The 21,723-nt window shown below is 40.4% G+C and overlaps 1 protein-coding gene across 2 annotated transcripts in view; it reads left to right on the top strand.

Moving 5' to 3' along the window:
- The window catches only part of TMPRSS7 (transmembrane serine protease 7), a 40,676-nt gene that overhangs the window by 12,678 nt on the left and 6,275 nt on the right, over nt 1-21,723 (top strand). For both annotated transcript variants that reach the window (XM_070403547.1, XM_070403548.1), the window contains 8 exons: nt 263-491; nt 1,729-1,859; nt 3,927-4,039; nt 9,168-9,274; nt 13,515-13,651; nt 16,242-16,349; nt 19,847-19,957; nt 20,990-21,106. In XM_070403547.1, the coding sequence (XP_070259648.1) occupies nt 263-491; nt 1,729-1,859; nt 3,927-4,039; nt 9,168-9,274; nt 13,515-13,651; nt 16,242-16,349; nt 19,847-19,957; nt 20,990-21,106 (1,053 nt within the window). The remainder of the gene's footprint in view (nt 1-262; nt 492-1,728; nt 1,860-3,926; nt 4,040-9,167; nt 9,275-13,514; nt 13,652-16,241; nt 16,350-19,846; nt 19,958-20,989; nt 21,107-21,723) is intronic.

Below are 21,723 nucleotides of genomic sequence, written 5' to 3' on the forward strand. Positions count from 1 at the left end.
TGACCCAGCTTATCTGATTCTCTGATTGGCCAGTCTGAGTCACGTGCCCACTTCTGCACCTAGGGGTGAGGTAACCCCGATCAAACCATATAGACTTGATAAGGAGAGTTCCTCAAAGTGAAATCCAGGTGCTGTGATCAGGAGAGAGGGGAATGGACTGGCAAAGGCAGCAGATGGCCTCCACGGGACCTCATGTGCTCTTTTCTAACAAGATTTCTAGAAAAGTCATTCCTAAAACAACACAAGAGCGCTGTCTCCACAGACAACGGCTGCTCTCAGTACTTGTATGCAGATCATCTGTCCGTTCGCTACCCTCTGGAGATTTCTGCAACCTCCGGGAGGCTGATGTGCCACTTCAAGCTGGTGGCCATCGTGGGCTATCTGATTCGCCTGTCGATAGAGTCCGTCCAGATCGAAGCCGACAACTGCGTCACCGACTCCCTGACCATTTACGACTCCCTCTTGCCCATCCGGAGCACCGTCCTGTACAGGTATCAGGCAGGCACTCTGGTTGTGGGTGAAAAGGCTTTTTGTACCATGTCTCTCTTTCGTAGCATCTGGGTTCCCCTTGGGTTTTTTGTGAGCCACTTCTGCGTATACTCAGGTCAATGACTGACCCGTGCTCTGTATTAGCCTCTCAGATACAACGTTTATTTTTCTTTTGTAGCATAAGAGAGTCGAAATCGGTATAGCAGGACCTTCCGCCAATATTTCTGAAATCTAACAGATTTTTAAAAAATTTTTACTTTGATTGCAATCATAGTGAACTACACTTTCAATAAAGTGTGAGAAATATTCTGTGATGATTGTATAACATCAATAAAACAATTAAATGTTGTTCCTTATTTTAAAATAATACAATGTTCATTGTGAAAGTGAGGTCAGAGAAAACAGTATCAACTATTTCACAAGCCCATTACCCAGAACAAATATCTGTTGTATTTTTGCATAATTTTTTTCACTTACATATGTATATTTCACTTATATATGTATATTTACTTTATGAGTGCTTAGTATTTTGTTAACCTAATGTCAGTTGACCTTTAGTCAGAATTATTATTTGTGATTCACTGTGCTAAAAATGTACATGAATTATTTTACTTTGAATAGTATTAACCTATCTATGCAACAGTGTTTTCTGTATGTATTTTTTTTTTTTTTTTTTGTATTTCTGGGATGCATGTGTGTGTCAAAAGTCCATACAGTATATAGAGATATGCAGGGAATGGTAAAATTGTCACTGGCTCTCACTGCTCAATCATTGTTGTTGAGTTTTTTTCATCCTTCCAGACATATTTAGTTATTTTCTTATTTAAGCCTCACCACAGTGCTGTGAGGAGTAAACCGTTATTACTCCCTCCATTCGAGGTAGGGGACGTGGCATTTATGCAGACTTAGTACCTGATTGCCCAGTTTTTCAGCCAGTTAAGTGATGGACCTGAGTTTTGAACCCGGTTTTGTTAGCCACGAAGTACCCCTTTCTACCTTGTTTGCCCTCAAGGAGGGTTCAGTGATGGCCATCCAGGGGGATTCTTTGAGTTTTCTCTTCCTGTAGCAGCTCCTTTCCATGTGTTGTGCCCTGTAGTCACTGGGGGAGGAAGACCTGGCTGGTGGAGTTTGATGAACAAGAACTGTGGCTGACCCAGAAAATGTGTGGAATTAGTGTTGGATGTAGGCCCACTCCTCAGTAACCTGCTGTTCACATATTGTTTTGTTATCTGGTTTCAGAATGTGTGAACCTACAAGAACATTAATGTCATTTGTTTCTACAAATAATCTCATGTTGGTGACATTTAAATCTCCTCAGATACGGAGGCTATCAGGAATCCGGGCATATTTTGAAGTCATTCCAGAACAAAGTAAGTCTTCCGCCCCCCGAAGTCACCTGTAGAAATATTTGTTATGCGGCTCCTGTCTGATCTCTCCTGAGGCTGTATTATAACACTACAGTGGGGCCTTGACTTACTAGTGTCCTGACTAACGAGTTTTTTGAGATACTAGCTGTCTCTCCCCCGATTTTTAGCATTGAGTTGATAGAGTAATTTGAGTTAACGAGCTCCTTAACGAGCCCCTTAACGAGCTCGATCTCAGAACGAATTAAACTCTAAGTCAAGGCCCCACTGTAGTTGTGTAGGTCAGGGACCCTGACTCAGGGTGCAGTCAGAAGATAAATATCGTATCAGTTATTCTAGTAGAGAAAATTTAATTTAAAAAACTGGTAACTCAATATAAAGGTGTTACCTACGTAACTCAAAAGGCAAAAAGAAAACTGAATTTTCTTTGTATCATGTAGAAAGCAACAGATGTAAGAAGCAAATGGGGGAATGGAGCTTGGAGGAGGGATTTGTGAAATGAAACTCCATTTGAGGAAGCAAAAACCTTGAGGATTTGCCTGTGAAGCAAAAACCTTGAGGATTTAGTGGGTTTTACTAGGCAACAGTGAGCAAAAATGACGCCCCTCATTCTTCTCTTTTGGACTTGGGTTAATGAAGTAAAGCAAAACAATAAGAAACTCTAGTCTCTTTGTGATACGGGTTGCAACTGATCGGATCTTACAGGTCATGTCTTGGTAACTTGTTAAAATAATTTATCTTTATTGTTGAAAGTATTACAAATGCCCCCCCTCTTCTCCTTGGCAACTTCTTTATGAGCATCAGTAAAGCCAAAGGGATCAGAGTGGGAGATAAGGGTGAGGAGGGAAGAGGATTTGGCTTAAGTAGATAGTGATAGCTGTAGATAGTTTCATCTACATTTTAAGGCATTGGCTTATTTTGGTAGTTTTTCTGCTTCAAATTATTACAAAACTAAATGTAAAATGGATTTATTGGACTAGATATTTGAGATAGTATTGGGTTGAAAATTATCTCTAACTTCAAAGGTTAAGAATGTGATTACCTCAGAAACATTGTAATGGACTTTGTCTATTCACTCAACAAATAGTTATAACAACAATTAGTTATATCTTTATATGCCAGGAATGGCTGTAGGTGTTAAAGAAATAGCAGTAAACAAAATAGAGGTAAAACAATACTCTCAAGAAACTTACATTCTAGCAGAAGGGTTACCATATCAGCAAGAATAGACATTTAGAGTGTCTTAAACAGAACATGTTATGTAAACTGGGTATATTTCAACAACAAAGATGCACTTAGTTGAACAAAAGAAGTTCAGAAGCTTTTAAAAATTTATTTAAACTGTGAGTTTTTAAAAATATATATATATTTATTAATTTCAGAGATAAAGGGGGAGAGAGAGAGAGAATTCAATGATGAGAGAGAATCATTGATTGGATGCATCCTGCACGCCCCCCACTGGGGATCAAGCCTGCAACCCTGGCATGTGCCCAGACCATGCCTGACTGGGAATCGAACTGTGACCTCCTGGTTCATAGGTCGATGCTCAACAACTAAACCATGCTGGCCAGGCTTAACTGTGTTTTTTATGAAAAAATAGCATCCTGTAAATGTGTAACCAAAATACATTATTTGAAAACAAATATAGAATTTGAACAAACAGTTTAGCTATACCTATGTAGGGTACTATTTATTTTTTAAAATATATTTTATTGATTTTTTTTTTACAGAGAGAAAGGGAGAGAGATAGAGAGTTAGAAACATCGATGAGAGAGAAACATCGATCAGCTGCCTCCTACACAGCCCCTACTGGGGATGTGCCTGAAACCAAGGTACATGCCCTTGACCAGAATCGAACCTGAAACCCTTCAGTCTGCAGGCTGATGCTCTATTCACTCAGCCAAACTGGTTAGGGCAGGGTACTATTTCTTTTGTAAAAAATTAGTTTAAATTCATATATACATGCTTGTTGATTAAGAAACTGTGCATTTATAGTGAAAGAAATATATATAGTGTCACTCCCATAATGTCACAACTGCAAATTATTGTGTGTTACTGAATTTTTTTTTCCAGAGTGTGAAAACACAGTGTTGGTCAAAGAAATCACTGGCTTTGAAGGGAAAATTTCAAGTCCATATTATCCAAGCTACTATCCTCCGAAATGCAAGTGTACCTGGAAATTTCAGGTAGCCTAGTTTTACCACTACCTTAAAAAATATTGTTATACTACTTTTAGTAGCAATTTATTTTTGAATTAAATTACCTCTATTATAAAATTTAATTACAAAAACTTAGTTTTATAACACATAAATATTTTTGAAATTCTAGAACATGAAAGTTTTTGCATGCCTACAAATTAACTGCCCTCTGCAGGCTGGGGCTTATTTTCCCATTTATTATTTTGTATTTTTGTATTAAAAATACATTTTTATGGGATCAAAGAATTTACTCTTTTATTATGACAGAGCTCATTTATTAATTTTTAATTACTTCACCATCAGAATAATAATAGGAATAATAAATAAATAATAAATTGGATTAGGCCAGTGATGGCGAACCTATGACACACGTGTCAGAGGTGACACGCAAACTTATTTTTTTGGTTGATTTTTCTTTGTTAAATGGCATTTAAATATATAAAATAAATATCAAAAATATAAGTCTTTGTTTTACTATGGTTGCAAATATCAAAAAATTTCTATATGTGACACAGCACCAGAGTTAAGTTAGGGTTTTTCAAAATGCTGACATGCCATGATCAAAAGGTTCACCATCACTGGATTAGGCAATATATATTTCAGTTGTATAAGAAAACCATAATATAAATTTATAGAATCCTAGAGGCCCAGTGCACAAAATTTGTGTGTGGTTATGGTCCCTAGGCCTGGCTTGCGATCAGGACCATCTTCCCCAGCTGCCCACAGCCAGCTCCGCCCCCTGCCACCACCCACCCCTGGTTCCCCATTCGCCATCGGGTGATCGGTGCCTGACATAGTGACTGGTCCAGCAGTCGTTCTGGTCATTCTGCTGTTAGGGTCAATTTGCATATTACTCTTTTATTATATAGGACTAGAGGCCCGGTGCACAAAAATTTGTGCACTCGGGGGGGAAGGAGGGGATCCCTCAGCCCGGCCTGTGCCCTCTAGCAGTCTGGGACCCCTCGGGAGATAACCACTTGCTGGCTTAGGCCTGCTCCTGGGTGGCAGAGGGCAGGCCCAATCCCTAAGTGCAGCCCCTGGTCGGGCTCAGAGCAGGGCTGATTGGGAGGTTGCGATGCCACCCTCAGTCACGCTCAGGGTAGGGCCAATTGGGGGGTTGGGGCACTGCCCCCTGTCACACTCAAGGCAGGGTCGATGGGGAGGTTGCGGTGCCACCCCCTGTCATGCACAGAGCAGGGCCCATCAGGGGGGTCGGGGCTCCGTACCCTGTCACTCACAGAGCAGGGCCGATCAGGGGGTTGAGGAGCTCCCCCCTGTCACTCACAGAGTAGGGCCGATAGGGGAGTTGGGGCACCGCCCCCTGTCACACACACAGCAGGGCGGATCAGGGGGTTGGGGCGCCGCCACTGTCACACTCAGGGCAGGGCCAATGGGGAGGTTATGGCTCTACCCCATCACACACAGAGCAGGGCCTTTGGGAGGGTGGGGGGTTGGGGCACCTTCCCCGTCACACACAGAGCAGGGCCGATCAGGGGGTTGGGACGCCGCACCCTGTCACACACAGAGTCGCAGGGCGATCAGGGGGTTTGGGCGCTGCCCCCTGTCACGCTGATCCGGTGCCAGGAGGCCTCGAGGCTCCGCTGATCCCGGTGCTGGGCGGCATATTACCCTTTTACTATATAGGATAGAGGCCTGGGGGCCGGCTGGTTTGCCCTGAAGGGTGTCCTGGATCAGGGTGGGGGTCCCCACTGGGGTGCCTGGCCAGTCTGGGTGAGAGGCTGAGGGCTGCTTTCAGGCTGGCGGTTGTTGACTGAAGCTCCCAACCGCTCCTTTTTTTTTCTCTTTTTTTATTTTATTCTGGGCCAGCTTTAACTCTGGCTCTAGCTCTGAGGCTTCTGCTGGTTTGTTTGCGTTCTATAATCGAAACAATGTATAACTCCAGCTCTGAGATCCCGGGGTTTTCTTTAGCTTCTATATTTGTTACAAAGTTTCAAACTGCCAGCTCAGAGGCCGGCAGCACAGGCGGGGAACGTTGGAGTCCTCCTTCACTGAAGCAAGCAAGCCTCATGTTCGCTTCCAGCTGCCTGGCTGCCGGCCGCCATCTTGGCTGACAGTTAATCTGCATATACTCACTGATTAGCCAATGGGAAGGGTAGCGGTCGTACGCTAATTACCATGTTTCTCTTTTATTAGTGTAGATAGAGGCCTGGTGCACAGATGGGGGCCAGCTGGCCTGCACTGAAGGGGGCCCCGGATTGGGGTGGGGGGGTCCTTGATGGGGGGCGGGGCCGACCTGGGTGAGGGGCTGTGGGTGGTTTTCAGGCCAGCCATGCCCTTGGCTTTGTCAGGAAGGACGTCTGGAATAATGTCTGGAGGACGTCCGGTATATCCAGTCTAATTAGCATATTACCCTCTTATTAGTATAGATGTACATCTCCTATTGGTGTTAGACAGGGTGTTCCTGCTTTTTTTTTTTTATCTTAGTCTGTAAACTATTTTTCGTTCTCCAACTGTAATATCATGTGGAGGGAGATAGGGCAAGATGTCATCTTTGCTCTTTCAGTATATATGTATAAAATCATTATAGTGTGACATAGCAATTAGATATAAGCAGCAAGCAATATACAGTTTGCATTCATTCAATATGTCATTACTAAAGGCCAACTACATGTTATGCAGTATGCTAAACACTGGGATCCATAAAACTACACAAATACACACACACACACATAAACACAAACTCTGCTCTCATGGAATTTACCATACAGTAGGGGAGAGAGGCAACAAACGAGCAATTAAAATACGTATACAGTATGTTGTATGGATGTACAGTGCTATGGAGAACATTAAAGCAGGGAGGGGGGCTGTAGCTGAGAGAGTGGTGGTTAATTGGGGGAGGAAGTCAAGAATTAGCTATCTTAAGTAAGATAGTCAGGGTAAACCTCACTGACAAGGGAACATTTGCACAGAAATAAAATCTGAAAGACATGCGGGAACTAACCTTGTGGGCAAAGGGTGCTGCAGGCAAAGGGAACAGCTGAGGCAAAGGCCCTGAGGCAGGAGCATGCTGGCTGCATATTATTTGTGCAAGTCAGTTAAATATTTATTAAATTTATAATTTAATAATATTTAGAAAATGTATACTTTTATCATACCTAAATCTGTACTTAGTGGTAATGTCCTGATGGCATACATCCTTAAATTATTTTTATTGTTATCTCGAACATTTACAAAATAATTAAAACATTAAGGTGCTGGACTCTTGCTCACTGCCAGAGTCTTAAGGCCTCAGGGCTGCAGAATCTTAGAGCCTCAGATGACTATCAAGTCTGAAGGTTGGGGAGAGAATGAGGGCAAGAGAAGATGAAAGGAGGGGATGGGAAAGGAAAAGGGCAAGACAGAAGGACAGATATATTATGATCTTACTTATGTGCAGAATCTAAAAAAATAAACTGAACTCACAGATATAGACAAGAGATGGGTGGTTGCTAGAGGTGGGAGTTCGGCAAAATGAGTGGAGGTGGTCAAAATGCACAAACTTCCAGTTATAAAATAAATAACTCATAGGGATGTAATGTACAGCATGACTATAGGTAAAAATAATATAGTTAATTATACTGTATTGTATATTTGCAAGTTGCTAAGAGAATAAACCTTAAAAGTTCTTATTAAAATAAAATAATTTTAACTATATGGTGATGGATTTTTGACTAGACATACTATGGTCAGCATTTGCAATATATGCACATGTCAAATCATTCTGTTGTACACCTGAAACTCATATAATGTTTATGTCAATATATCTCAATACAACAACAACAAAAAAGATAGAGACTAGGATTGAATCACAAAGTATTACTACAAACTTAATTGTACAATATGTTGTTTTCAAAAGACAAAATGAATAAAAAGTGATTTAATAAAGCTGAAAATAAATGATGAGCAATATCATACTAGGCAAATGTAAACAGAAAGAAAGCATGGAACACAACTATGTCATTTTATCATTGACATCCAGTGCCAGCCAATGATGAAATCAGGGCAACAACCTTCAGTGATAAAAGGAAGGCAACCTATAATTACATATAGCATGAATACTTATAGATAAAAATCTATAGGACATATGAAGAAGAAGAAACAATGCTTAAATAAGAGATGTTAATTTCTTTCTCTTGGTTCATAACAGAGAGTGGGAAATAAAAAATTAGGTAAAGAAAGGTATTCAACCATAGAAATAATGAGGATATTATACACACAAACACACGTGCACAGAGAGAAAGAAATTACCTTTTTAAAATGATCTTGGAGCATTCATAAATATGATCACAACAGTCCTTAATAAATTAAAAAATTAAAAGAAGTATAGGCAATAAATAATCTTTTATGTAATTAAGATAGGATTAGAGAACTTGAAAATGGATAAACCAAAATTCTACTCCTTGCAAATGAAAGAAGTCTCAAATAATTCTTGGTTCAAATGAAAATTAAAACTAAAATTGTGGCATATTAGGCATAATGTATATGCATGTCACACAATGCCATAAAAAGTCAGTTGTGTGTGTGTGTGTGTGTGTGTGTGTATGTGTGTGTGGGTGCGCACATGCATACACACTCATATGTACTTGTATTATATAGGCAGCTCCCTCTCTTGTGTAGTCTCTTCTGTGAAGATCTAGGGGTGACTCAGTAACTGCCTTTAGGAATAACCAGGTTTCATGTGAAGAGGATGCTGACTCACGTCTCCTTTATCTAAAAAGTCTGAATAGTGCTTTACATAAACTATGTCATTTTATCATTGAAAGAGGACAATGTCTACACTCATTAATAAGTGGGTGTTTTCAGAGTTAGGCTCATTTAGTGGGAGGAAACTGAAACCTACATATGATCTAATATCACTTAGCTCACTCAGAGTGGGACCTACTGGCTGCTCCCTGAGCACCGGGCTGCCCTCTTCCCTCTCCATCGTGTTCTCCTCCTCATCCGAGTTTGCTCAGAGTTAGTGGTCTACCCCACCACAGGCCACAGGGCACAAAGAATAAAATGGCCGTAAAACAGCAAGCCAAGGAAATGGGTTCTGAGTAAGAAAACCTTAGCCTGAAATATGTCCTTTAATTGAATAATATATATATTTTTTACCTATGCTTGTTTTTCACAGACTCCTGTATCAACTCTTGGCATAGCACTGAAATTCCATAACTATTCAATAACCAAGAAGAGTGTGAAAGGCTGTGACCACGGATGGTGGGAAATTAATGAGCACATGTAAGTGGTTTCCATGTGTGAGGAATCCGATGAAGGGCCCTGCTCAGAGGTTCAAAGCCTTGGTTTTCTTGTCCCCAAAGAGTACACTTTACTATTTACTGATAGGGAAACTGCGAAATACAGGAGTTAATACTTGCTCAAGGCCACTCAGCTCTTAAGTGATTAAGAGATTAAGACAGGATTCAAATCCATGCTTTATGGCTCCTAAGTCCTTGCTCTATGCTGCTGGGCTGTGAATGTGCACCCTACACTTTACAAAAATAGTTTGGCAGATAAAGTCTTTCAAACTATGGAGTCATGGAGGAAAATAATAAATAGGAGTCCTGGTGGTATAAAAGTTAGAAACCCTTAGCCAATTCTGTGCAGTACAACAGGCCCAATTGGCCTGGTTATATCCTGAGTCTGGGACATGGGTTGAGGTTGATCAGAGAAAGGCTGAGAGAAATCTAGGTGCCTGCGCATCCCAAACCAACATAGTAGGTCCTCATTCTCGTTCTTAGTTTGTCCTTTCCTTATTGTTATTATTTATTTGCTCCTAAAGTTATAATAGGTCTTGTATTTTAAACTGTAGGATGCCCTGTCTTGGCAGCAGAATGGCTTCTCTGTTTACTTTGCGATAAGAATCCTTTTATCCTTTTGAAGGTAGCCTAAGGGATTTTCCTTGCTAATTCTTTGTTCATTGTTATTCCATGAATGAATATATATAACTGACTTTTAGAGAGAGAGGAAGGGAGAGGGAGAAAGAGAAACGTTGACATGAGAGTGGAACATTGATCGGCTGCCTCCTGCACACCCCCCTACTCGGGACCAAGCTAGCAGCAGGCATGTGCCCTGACCAGGAATTGAACCAGAAATCGTTTGGTATATGGGAAGACATCCAACCAATGAGCCACAACAACCAGGGCAAAACCTTTTCTTTCATAAGGATTTTCCTGAACAACCACTTTTACTTTCTTGAGACTTTTAGATTTCTTGCTAAATAGTCATTGGTCCTGTCATCATTGGAACAGATTCTACCTGATTTAAACCATTCTTGGCTCCATTATTAAGATGTGCTTTGTACTCTTTTGGGAGTGTCTTTGAGTTGAGGGTCTATTATAGCACAAGCAGAAGACCTGGGTTCAAATTCCAGCCCTGTCTTTTAGTAGCTTGATTAACTAGGACATGTTATTTAACCTCTTTGACCTTTAGTTTATAAAATGAGATAATAATTCCTAGTTAATAAGGTGTTTTTGGGGATCAACATTCAATGAAATAATGCATATTGCACACCAAAAAAATTAGCTATTTTTATGATTCATAAGATTGTGTTTGAAATGACATTGAATGGACAAATACTATAGAATGTGTTCCAAGGCTTTAAGGATTCTGCATTTTAGTATTCTAATTGAAGTCTATAAAACAAATCCTTAGATATCTCTTGTAAAGTTGTATGCCTAAAATAGAGCCGTTTTGAAAATGAGATACTCCCCCCAACCAAGTAGCAATTCCTACCACCCCAGTTTCCATATGTGTGGAATCCAATGGAAGGCCTTACCAGAGGAAAGGTTGGCCTAACCCAAATATGTTGCTGTTAAAGTATGAGGGGAGACTCCTTCCAAACATTACTAGGAAAGCCTTCTGGCCTAAGTACTTTCCCTGAAGGGCCAGCTCTTCATTTTGTCCTGTGGGCTAACTAAGATCCTATCACATTATCTTGATGCAGCTGAACCCTGGGATTCAAAATGCCAGCTCTTCCCATTATCAGTCCTTTTCATCTCCTAAGGAGAGGCTCTAATTAAACTAATTTCTGATGGCTTGCTGAGGGTAGCCTAGGGGTGTTGGATTTGTCATGGGAAGGAGGAAAAGGTCATTCTGACACCAGAAAGCCTACAGATCTTGAGTTGAGAGAGCATGGGAAGGGGTGTGTGTGCTCAGGGCAGCTTGAATGCAGTAGATGAACCCTAAGAAAATGAAAGGCCTTCCTACAAAAAGTAGAGTTCCTGAGGGGAAGGCTGTTGCTGTGCTGAAAGTGCCAGGGTTTAATATCAGGCAGTGTTGTGTCTAAACCCTGCTTCTACTTGCTTGCATATAAACTTTAACGCATTACTTCACCTCCTTACATCTCAGTTTTTTTTACCCATTATATGCCTGTACATGTAAACTCAATTTTGCTGAGTTCCTCCTACCTTTTATTTTTTTAAAAAATTTTTGTTTCATTAGCCACTGACATGACTCATTACTGACTGTTCCTCTCTAAACTTCACCCCAAGCATGTATTCAAAGATACTTTTCCTCCTGACTTCTGATTATTTGAGTGAGGCTCATCTTTGCAAGATAAGCCTAGTATATGTTAATAGAGAACATGTATAAAATCACTATGACACAGATAACAATCATTATGTTTTCAGAACACAGTTTGTATTCTTTTTTAAAAATTTAATTTTTAAATTACAGTTAACATTCAATATTATGCTGTATTAGTTTCAGGTGTACACCATAGTGGTTAGACAATCATATATTTTACCAACTGTTCCCCCTGATATTTCAAGTACCTACCTGGCAGCACACATGGTTATTACAATATTATTGACTGTATTCCCTATGCTGTACTTTCCATCCTTTTGATTATTTTGTAACTATCAATTTGTACTTTTTAATCCCTTCACCTTTTTCACCTAGTCCCCTAACCCCCACCCTTCCTCTCTGGTAACCATTAATCTATTGTCTGTATCTATGGATCTATTTCTATTTTGTTTGTTCATTTATTTTGCTCTTTAGATTCCATGTATAAGTTTGTATTCTAATCCCAAGATATCAACTAGAATAGTCTCTGGCCTCAAAAGCTTCACTTGGCTTTCAGATGCTTCTCAGACACTGGCTTCCACTTGGCCAGGTGGCCGAGGGCAGCTATTATCTCTTCCTCTTTTTTTTAATAAACCTTTTTAAAAAATTTATCTTCATATATACATATATATATATACACACACACACACACATATATATATATATATACATATATATATATATACACATATAAATATATGTATATATATATGTTGATTTTTTACAGAGAGGTAGGGAGAGGGATAGAGAGTTAGAAACATCGATGAGAGAGAAACATCAACCAGCTGCCTCCTGCACACCTCCTACTGGGGATGTGCCCACAAACAAGGTACATGCTCTTGACCGGAATTGAACCTGGGACCTTGCAGTCCACAGGCCGACGCTCTATCCACTGAGCCAAACCGGTTTGGCTATCTCTTCCTTTTATCACAGGAGCTGGTTTGTTAGTCCATCAAGTCCTGAACATCAGCCAATTGCAAAAGTTTCTTTCTGAAATGCACATGAATGCTTTCCTCTTTCAAATGCTGAAATCATAGGTTAACTCTCTGCCCCTCCCACTGAATACCTGTGTGTGTTCCTGGAACACACGTGCTTCCCAAGTGCTTTGGGGACCTGAAGTGATTGACAGTCACAGATTCCAGTGGAGGACATTCCCCCTCAAGCCTTGTGTCTTCTATTTCCTTTTGAGACCCTGCAGGTTTCACCCTGGGAAGAGCCTTACCTACACAGGGCAAATGCTTAACTTATCATGGGCCCCTGTGTAATAAGACTTCATGTTTCACTAACCACAGGGCTCATATAATAGGAATTACTAGCAGGAGGGACATTGTCTATTAGGTGATGACAAGTAAGAAAAATTGAGATAGAAAAATATTGTAGATAGACATTACTCCTTTGAAATTTTGCCAAGGACAAGCTCTGAAGTGTGCATCTGATTTTAATTTAGTTTGAAACAGTATTGTTCTCTTTTGCTTTAAGTGTTGCTGGGGTTCTTTGTATATTTTCAATCTGAGCTCATGTATTCCACTCTGCTCTATTGAGAGGTTTGTAGACAGAAGCAGGCAATATTGCGCCGTGATTTACACAGCAAAATGAGTGGGGACCAGGAGAATGAAACCCATATTTCTTCTGAGTATAAGTGTTGGTGAGGAAAGCAAGGGGCGAGGTGACAGACAGGCAATGGTACTGCTCTTGTTTTATTTAGCAGAGGACAACATCTAGGGGGCAGACGTTACTCAATCATAGACACTTAGCTTAGAAAGGATAACTATAAGCTTCACCCTAAGAAATGCTTATAAAAAAAAGAAAGAAATGCTAACAATGCCCAAGTGACCAAAGCATTAATGAATTCATGGTCAATAGGAATGCAGTTGAAAGACCTCAGACCCTGTATCTTCGATTCTTGTCTCCTCAGGTACTGTGGCTCCTACATGGATCACCAGACCATTTTCCGAGTGCCCAGCCCTCTTGTTCACATTCAGCTTCAATGCAGTTCCAAGCTCTCGGACAAGCCACTTCTGGTGGAATATGGCAGTTACAACATCAGTCAACGTAAGCCTGGAATCAGCACCTTAGGAAACCTTAAGAAATTGGTGAAAAGGAGGCTAATACTTAATAACTCTAAACTTGGAGAATTTAAAGGAATGAAAACTGTTTTATTTCTGCTGTTTTTTATTACATTTTTATTTTTATAATAAATACTACATAAATAAATATATATTTAACAAATATATATAATGTAAACTAAATATATAATAGATAATACACAAAATTACATATTTTTTACTGCTATAGTTTAATTTATGAACAAATAATATAATTATTTATTATTGATTTATAAACATATTTGTAAAATAACATCTCACATTACTCCTAAAGTATAGACCAAGCCCATTTCTTTATAGGTCTTTTGCTAGCCAGAATTCTTTGTAAATGCGATGTGTACACCAACATTTGGTGGATTGGAGACCAACAGTTGTGACTCTCTTTGGCCTCATGTACAGGGAGAGCTGGTCAGTCAAGGAGCGCTCAGCTACCAGTGGTCAGAATGTCAAGCTTCACAGTGAGAACCACTGGAACAGTGACCAGGAAGTGGTCAATAGACAAAGCAATGTTTGAGGAAAGTCATTAGAGCTGGAGGGAGTAGATACTGACTTTCTCAGGAAATTCTTGATGTGTTAAAAGAGGGAGAGGCAGGGTTAATCACTTAGGACTCCATGAGGATAAGACGTGAGAGAAGGCTCCTTTAGAGCACATTTTTTTTTGTGTGTTTTTTTTTTTTGTTTGTTTGCTAATGCCCTATTTCTGGATTTAGAATAGTCCACTTCTGAATATGGGAATATTAGCATTTCCAGCACGGAACAGGTACATAGTAAGCCATCTTCTTTTTCAGGAACTCATCCTCTCCACTGTGAGCCATTGAGATAGTGGGGTCCTGACCATTTACTCTCCCCAACTCCTCTGTACAGAGAGTGTCTGAGTCTATTCAGGCTGCTGTAACAAAATACTGCAGACCAGGCAGCTTGTAAGGAACAGAAATTTATTTCTCACATTTCTTGGGACTGGAAGTCTAAGATGAGGGTGTTAGTGTGGTTAGGTGAGGGTCCTTTTCTGCATCACAGATTTCTCCTTGAATCCTCTCATGGTGAAAAGGGCTAGAGAACTCTGTGGGGCCTCATTTATAAGAGCACTAAGCCCATTCTTGCCCTCATGACCCAATCACCTCCAAGGGCACCACCTCCTAATACCATCATATTGGGCATTAGTATTTTATTTTTTTAAAATATTTTATTGATTTTTACAGAGAGGAAGGGAGAGGGATAGAGAGTTAGAAACATCAATGAGAGAGAAACATTGATCAGCTGCTCCTGCACACCTCCTACTGGGGATGTGCCTGCAACCAAGGTACATGCTCTTGACCGGAATCAAATCTGGGACCCTTGAATTTGCAGGCCAACACTCTGTCCACTGAGCCAAACCAGTTAGGACAGGCATTAGTATTTTAACATATGAATTTGGGGAGAGTGTACAAATATTCAGACCATAGCAAGGGAGGAAGGATTTATTATCCTATATCATAAAAGCCTAATATGCTAACTGTCTGGTCGTCAGGCCATCTGTTTAACCAATCAAAGCATAATATGCTATTGATATGCTAAAGCTGCTCAACTGCTTGCTATGACATGCACTGACCACCAGGAGGGCAGATGCTCTGACTGATAGGTTAGCCTGCTGCTGGGTTCCAGCTGATTGGGACTGAGTGAGACGGGCTGGACATGCCCTGGAGCCTTCCCACAGTCCCTCCCTGGCCAGCCAACCTCCCGAGTCCTTCCCTGGTCCTGATCGTGCACTGGTGGGATCCCTCAGCCTGGCCTGTGCCCTCTTGCAATACGGGACCCTTTGGGGAATGTCAGAGAGTGGGTTTCAGCCCGATCCTGCAGGCCAGGCTGAGGGACCCCACTGGTGTATGAATTCGTGCTCCAGGCCTCTAGTTTCTAATATATGTAGCTATTAGCCAGGATTCATGAATCAAGACCAGGAATGGAATCTTTAACTTGCAATCTGATTGAAGTGAAAAAAATTATGGACTGAGGAGGAGGCAGGAGTCCTGAGTTTCGAGGCTAGTCACTAATTACTCTAGGTCCAACTTTCTAAGATCTGTGGTTACTCATGTATTTTTGAGACAGAGATTAATTGAAAATATAACTAAAGACTCCTCAGAAGAATGCATCTGATCATAGAGGATTCATACCCCAGAGTCCATTCATATCCCCCTGGGGTGTCTAAAACCGCACACTAAGAATGCTGGGCTCTCTCGGGTACTCTTCAGCTTTCACTTTCTTTGAGTCTTGCCAGAGAGCTGAGGCAAGAATGGAGGAAGTAGAAGTTTGACTGTACATGTGACCTGGCTGCAATGTTGACTGTGTTTTGGTGAATTTATTTGCTTTCTTTGCTCTCCTAAATTCTGCTTTTTTTGTTTTTCAATTATCACCTGTAACTTAGATTTGATGAAGAACTTATGTAATTACTACTGTTACATTGTCAACTCCTTAATCACTAATCACTTCATATTTCTTTATTAATGTGCTCCAGTGATTTCTAGGGACCCACACAATATTTTCTATTTTTTAATTTTCTGCAGCCTGTCCTGTTGGATCTTTTAGATGCTCCTCAGGCCTGTGTGTCCCTCAGGCCCAGCGGTGTGATGGAGTTAATGACTGCTTTGATGAAAGTGATGAACTTTTCTGTGGTGGGTAATCAAACTTTTATTATGACTTTCATATGAATAAATAACTTGTCAGGGCCATTGTTGCTCCTGCTGCATATCCTGGGTCTTCGCAGATGCTACCTATTGCTTCATGACAAACAACCCCCAAACTCAGGGATTTACAACATTCACTCATTCTGGTTGTCTGGGATGTGACTGATCTAAACTGGGCTCATTGGGTGGCTTTGCTTCAAGCACTGGGTCCTCTTGAGTTTGGTCCTTTGCAGGTTGGGGTCAGGTTTACTCCTCATGGCTCTTTTCCTCATTGACCTAGGGTGCTAGCCTGGGCAGTGACGAGAGCAAAGAAGGAGTCAGCAACATCACATGGTCCCTCTTAAATTGTGGGCTTGGAACTGACATACCATCTCTTGTGTCATATTCCATCAGTTAAAGCAAGTCAGGTAGCTATGGCCATAGTCAAGGGACAGGGAGATTTATTCTGCACAATGTGGGGTCATGGCAAGGGATAGGGGTGCATAATATACCACAGGAAGTGGTGATCTGTGGCTAATAATTTAGTCAACCACAATCTTAAATATAACAATTCCATTTTATTTATTTATTTATTTAAACAATCTTTTTTTTTTTTTTTAAAATATATTTTATTGATTTTTTACAGAGAGGAAGGGAGAGAGATAGAGAGTTAGAAACATCGATGAGAGAGAAACATCGATCAGCTGCCCCCTGCACATCCCCCACTGGGGATGTGCCCGCAACCCAGGTACATGTCCTTGACCGGAATCGAACCCGGGACCTTTCAGTCCGCAGGTCGACGCTCTATCCACTGAGCCAAACGGGTTTCGGCAAAACAATGTATTTTTTTAAAAAATTTAAAATTATCTTTATTGTTGAAAGTAATACAGATGTACCCTCTCCCTGCATTGACCCCTTCTAGCCTGCCTCTGTCCCCCACCAGGCCTGCATCATACTATTGTCTGTGTCTATGGGTTATGCATATATGCATACAAGTTCTTTGGTTGATCTCTTCTCACTGCCCGCCCCCCCATCTTCCCTCTGAGATTCTTCCATGCTTCTATGTCTCTGGATCTATTTTGTTTATCCGTTTGTTGTTGTTGTTGTTTTTTTTTTGTTTATTAGATTCCACATGTGAGTGAGATCATATAATACTTATCTTTCTCTGACTGACTTATTTAGCTTAGCATAATGCTCTCCAGGTCCCTCCATGCTGTCTCAAGGGGTAAGAGATCCTTCTTTTTTACTGCTGCATAATATTCCATGGTGTAAATGTACCACAGTTTTTTTATCCACTCATGTACTGATAGGCACTTGAGCTGTTTCCAAATCTTAGCTATTGTAAATCATGCTGCTATAAACATAGTGGTGCATACTGGTATATCCTTTCTGATTGGTGTTTTGGATTTCTTAGGATATATTCCTAGAAGTGGGATCACTGGGCCAAATGGTAGTTCCACATTGCAGCCATTATGGCAAATGTTATGCAGTTTCCTCAAAAAATTAAATATGGAACAATCCTATATTAAAGCACAGTTCTTTCAGCTAGAGAGAATCTGCAGTGAGGTATGGAGCACAGGTTTTGTGAATGAAAGAACTGTTATTATTTTTTACTTATATAGTTTGCATTAATATCACATCGGTGATGACTAAGGGGTGGGGTATTGGATATTCCTATTTTGGGCGGAGAATATCTGTTGGTTTTCCATTACTCTTTGCACGTCATTTCTGAATCTATCTTCAGTTTCAGGGAGCAATATGGGGATGAAAGTTCACCGGATCATATGACACTATTGGTAACACTTTCTCCTGAGGATCCAGAGTTTAATTCAAATAATTGCGATGGTGAAGCTATTGAATCTTATTTATATTTTTGGAGAAATATTGTAGTTAATATAACTAATTGTGGTAAATTATATTCATAAAAATAACCTTAGACTCTACACTCCTTTTTTAATTGACAAAACAGAATAAAACTTTTTAAAAAATATATTTTATTGATTTTTTACAGAGAAGAAGGGAGAGGGATAGTTAGAAACATCGATCAGCTGCCTCCTGCACGTCCCTCACTGGGGATGTGCCCGCAACTAAGGTACATGTTCTTGACCAGAATCAAACCTGGGACCCTTCAGTCCTCAGGCTGATGCTCTATCCACTGAGCCACACCAGTTAGGGCCAGAATGAAACTTTTTTAAACTTATAGTGCATTGAGCTTTTGAATCTATGGGGTCTTCTATTTACTAAGGAAACTGATGATTATAGCAATTGAGATTGCTTTTGTTTTTAATTATTATTATTCCTTGCTCAAAACAAAGTAATTATTGTTATTTTAGAATAAGGACTGTTTTTTTGTGTATGTGTATTTTGTTTGTTTGTTTTGGTGTGTGTGTGTGTGTGTGTGTGTGTTTTGTTTTGTTTTGGTAATCATTATTTCTCATCATGCCATTTTGAGAGCTATTTTCTAGGCGTCAACTAGGTATCTTGGAGACTTAAGGAACTATTTTAGAGCAGCAATGTCCTTTCCTGCCCCTCACAAGAGGTACCTCTGAAAAAAATACAATCAGATAACAAAAATTATAACTTTCACAGAACCAGAAATGTCTAAGAAATCATACCTTCTAAGAATGCCTGCTAATATACTGTGCCTGTCACTTGTAAAAAGGCAATTTTTAAAAATACTCCAAAAAATTGTGATCGATTTACACTGGTATTTTCTAATTCAGGATATGAATCTCTCTAGGTAAAATAATTTTAAAGAGAGTTTTCCTTACATATAGACTACAAGTCTATTATCCTCTAAGATTTCACATTCATAATTCATTCAACAAACCTTTCTTTTTTAATTCCTCAACTGAGGATATGTTTCTATTAATTTTAGAGAGGGAAGGGGGAGAAAGAGAGAAACATGGATATGAGAGAGAAACATTGATTGGTTGCCTCCCAAATGTGCCCCAGTGGAATCAAACCTGTAAACTGGGTATGTGTCCTGACTAGGAATCAAACCCACAACCTTTAGGTGTAGGAGCAACACTCCAACCAACTGAGCCACCGGGTCAGAGCTCATTCAACAAGCCTTTAATGAGCACCTACTATTTGGACAGAGGCTTGAGGTACAGAGAAGAATAAGACAAAATCCCCAATCTCAGGACCCTCCCACTTTGTTTAGGAAGGTAGATAAGTTCAATTTAAATAATACCTGATGCTTTTTTTCTTAAAATAAAAATCTTACAATGCATTTAATTGTAATTAAATAAACAACCCACCAGAGTTCAACACATTTACACAAAAGCAAAAACTCAGATCTGACAAACTCAAAGTGCTAGGAATTACAACGAAGTTTAAACATTTGCTTTTCTCCCTGAATATGTCCATTTTGAGGAGAACACACTTTTCATTGCATTTAAGTCATCGTAACCCTTTGAGCCTACCTGTAGAGGGGCCCTGCTCGTCATCAGAGTCCAGTTGATGTCTCAGGCTCAGGATTGTTCTGTCTGTTCTCATTCTAGTGACTCTTAAACCTGCCTGCAACGCCAGCTCCTTCAGGCAGCCGGGCCCTCTGGTCTGCGATGGCTTCAGGGACTGTGAGGACGGCCAGGACGAGCAGAACTGCACTCAGAGTAAGGGTTCTGGCACTCTGCTGTTCTCCCTAGAAAACGCATATATATATTAATCCTCACCCAGGGATATTTTCCCATTGATTTTTAGAGAGTGAAACAGAGGTGGGGAGAGTGAGAGAGAGAGAGAGAAATCAATGGGAGAGAGATATATTGACTGGTTGCCTCCCATATGCACCCCAACCAGGGCCAGGGATCGAGCCTGCAACACAGGTACATACCCTTGACCAGGACTCAAACCTGGGACCTTTCAGTCTGCAGGCCAATGCTCTAATCACTGAGAAACCCAGCCAGGGCTATACAATTCTTTTAAATCAGAATCTAAACACCTTTGTTGGATTAGCATAATCAACTTATCAACTTGTCTCTTTTCCCAGGACTTTCTCAGTTTTCATACTGAAAATCTCATATCCCGGGAATCCTCTCTGTCTTAGACAGAATGGGATTGTTGGTCACTAACTGGGGTGGAGTGTTATGTGTGGGTGTGTGAATACTGGGAGATTTTCATTGCTTACTTGCTTTTAATGCCGCTCCAGACTGAAGGACACGGAGGGAACTTGCTAAAAACCATGCCCCTGCAGAGACACACACACTGTGAACAAATGTGCTATAATTCAGTCTGTCCATCTCTCCCCCACCCCCACCGCCCAATCGTATAAAAAGACTGAGTATGTTGATGATTTTTGCTCCAAAATTTTCTTGGAAAACAAGATAATAGCAGAGAGGTCATGACCTAAAGTCAATGATATGGCCAACTGCTTTGCAGCTCTTCTGCAGTGGAAGAAAGGTGAGGCCCTTGGATTGATTCTCAGCAGATGCGCCAGCCCGCTTGCCCGCCTGCCTGCCTTCCAAGGGCTCTGCTGAGGTGAAGGGGAAGGTCAATGAGGGACATTGCTTCATTTCCCTCTGCTGTTTCCCAGAGCAGCAAATTCCCAACCTGTGCTTAAGCCATCGTTTGCAGAGTTCAGTGTCATTTACTCAGATCTGTTTTTGGCTAAAACAAACAAACCTCTGTCTTCTTTTGTTCATTTTTAGGCATTCCATGTAATAACAGAACTTTTAAGTGTGGCAATGATATCTGCTTCAGGAAACAAAATGCAAAGTGTGATGGGACTGTGGATTGTCCAGATGGAAGCGATGAAGAAGGCTGCAGTGAGTAGCTAGAGTTCAGATTTCCTCTTCAGTTTTTCATTTCATCCCCTTCTTGGTGTAATTCCCCTGGCAGAGGTTGCCTCAGGCCCAGAGAAGAATACTGGTGAACTGAATATGAAATAATTCCTCAGTTTTAAAAATGCTAGAATAGATTCTATTTTCTTTCTTGATAACAAGCACTAATGTACAGATGTTTATAAGGAGAACTTCACTTTCTAATAACTCTGATCAAGGGACAAGTTCTTAAATAAAAAACCTATGAGAAAGAAATGCATACTGGCACACAGTGGATGACTTTGCTAATTATGCTTTACCTTAGATCAAATTTAAGTCCTGGTTCTTGCTTTATCTATGGTTTGAAAACTAACTTGCCATATGGTATTGTTACTTGTGTGGCCTCTATTGGCTATGTGGCAACATGTTAACTCTCTGACCTTATCAATACTATTTACACTGGAAAAGAATTGCTCTGATAACGAGTGTTTCTTAATAGGTTTTCATTAGTCTTGGACTTTCAAATTGTTTCCCAAATGCTTTTCTCAAATCAGCACAACTCCAAAGACAGTCTCAATTCTATTGCATTTGGAATGAAATCTTTTCCTTTTTACTAACAACCC

The sequence above is a fragment of the Myotis yumanensis genome, unplaced genomic scaffold (assembly GCF_028538775.1).
Source record: "Myotis yumanensis isolate MYYU_CA2020_CCGP unplaced genomic scaffold, mMyoYum1.0.hap1 SCAF_2, whole genome shotgun sequence".
Taxonomy (NCBI): domain Eukaryota; kingdom Metazoa; phylum Chordata; class Mammalia; order Chiroptera; family Vespertilionidae; genus Myotis; species Myotis yumanensis.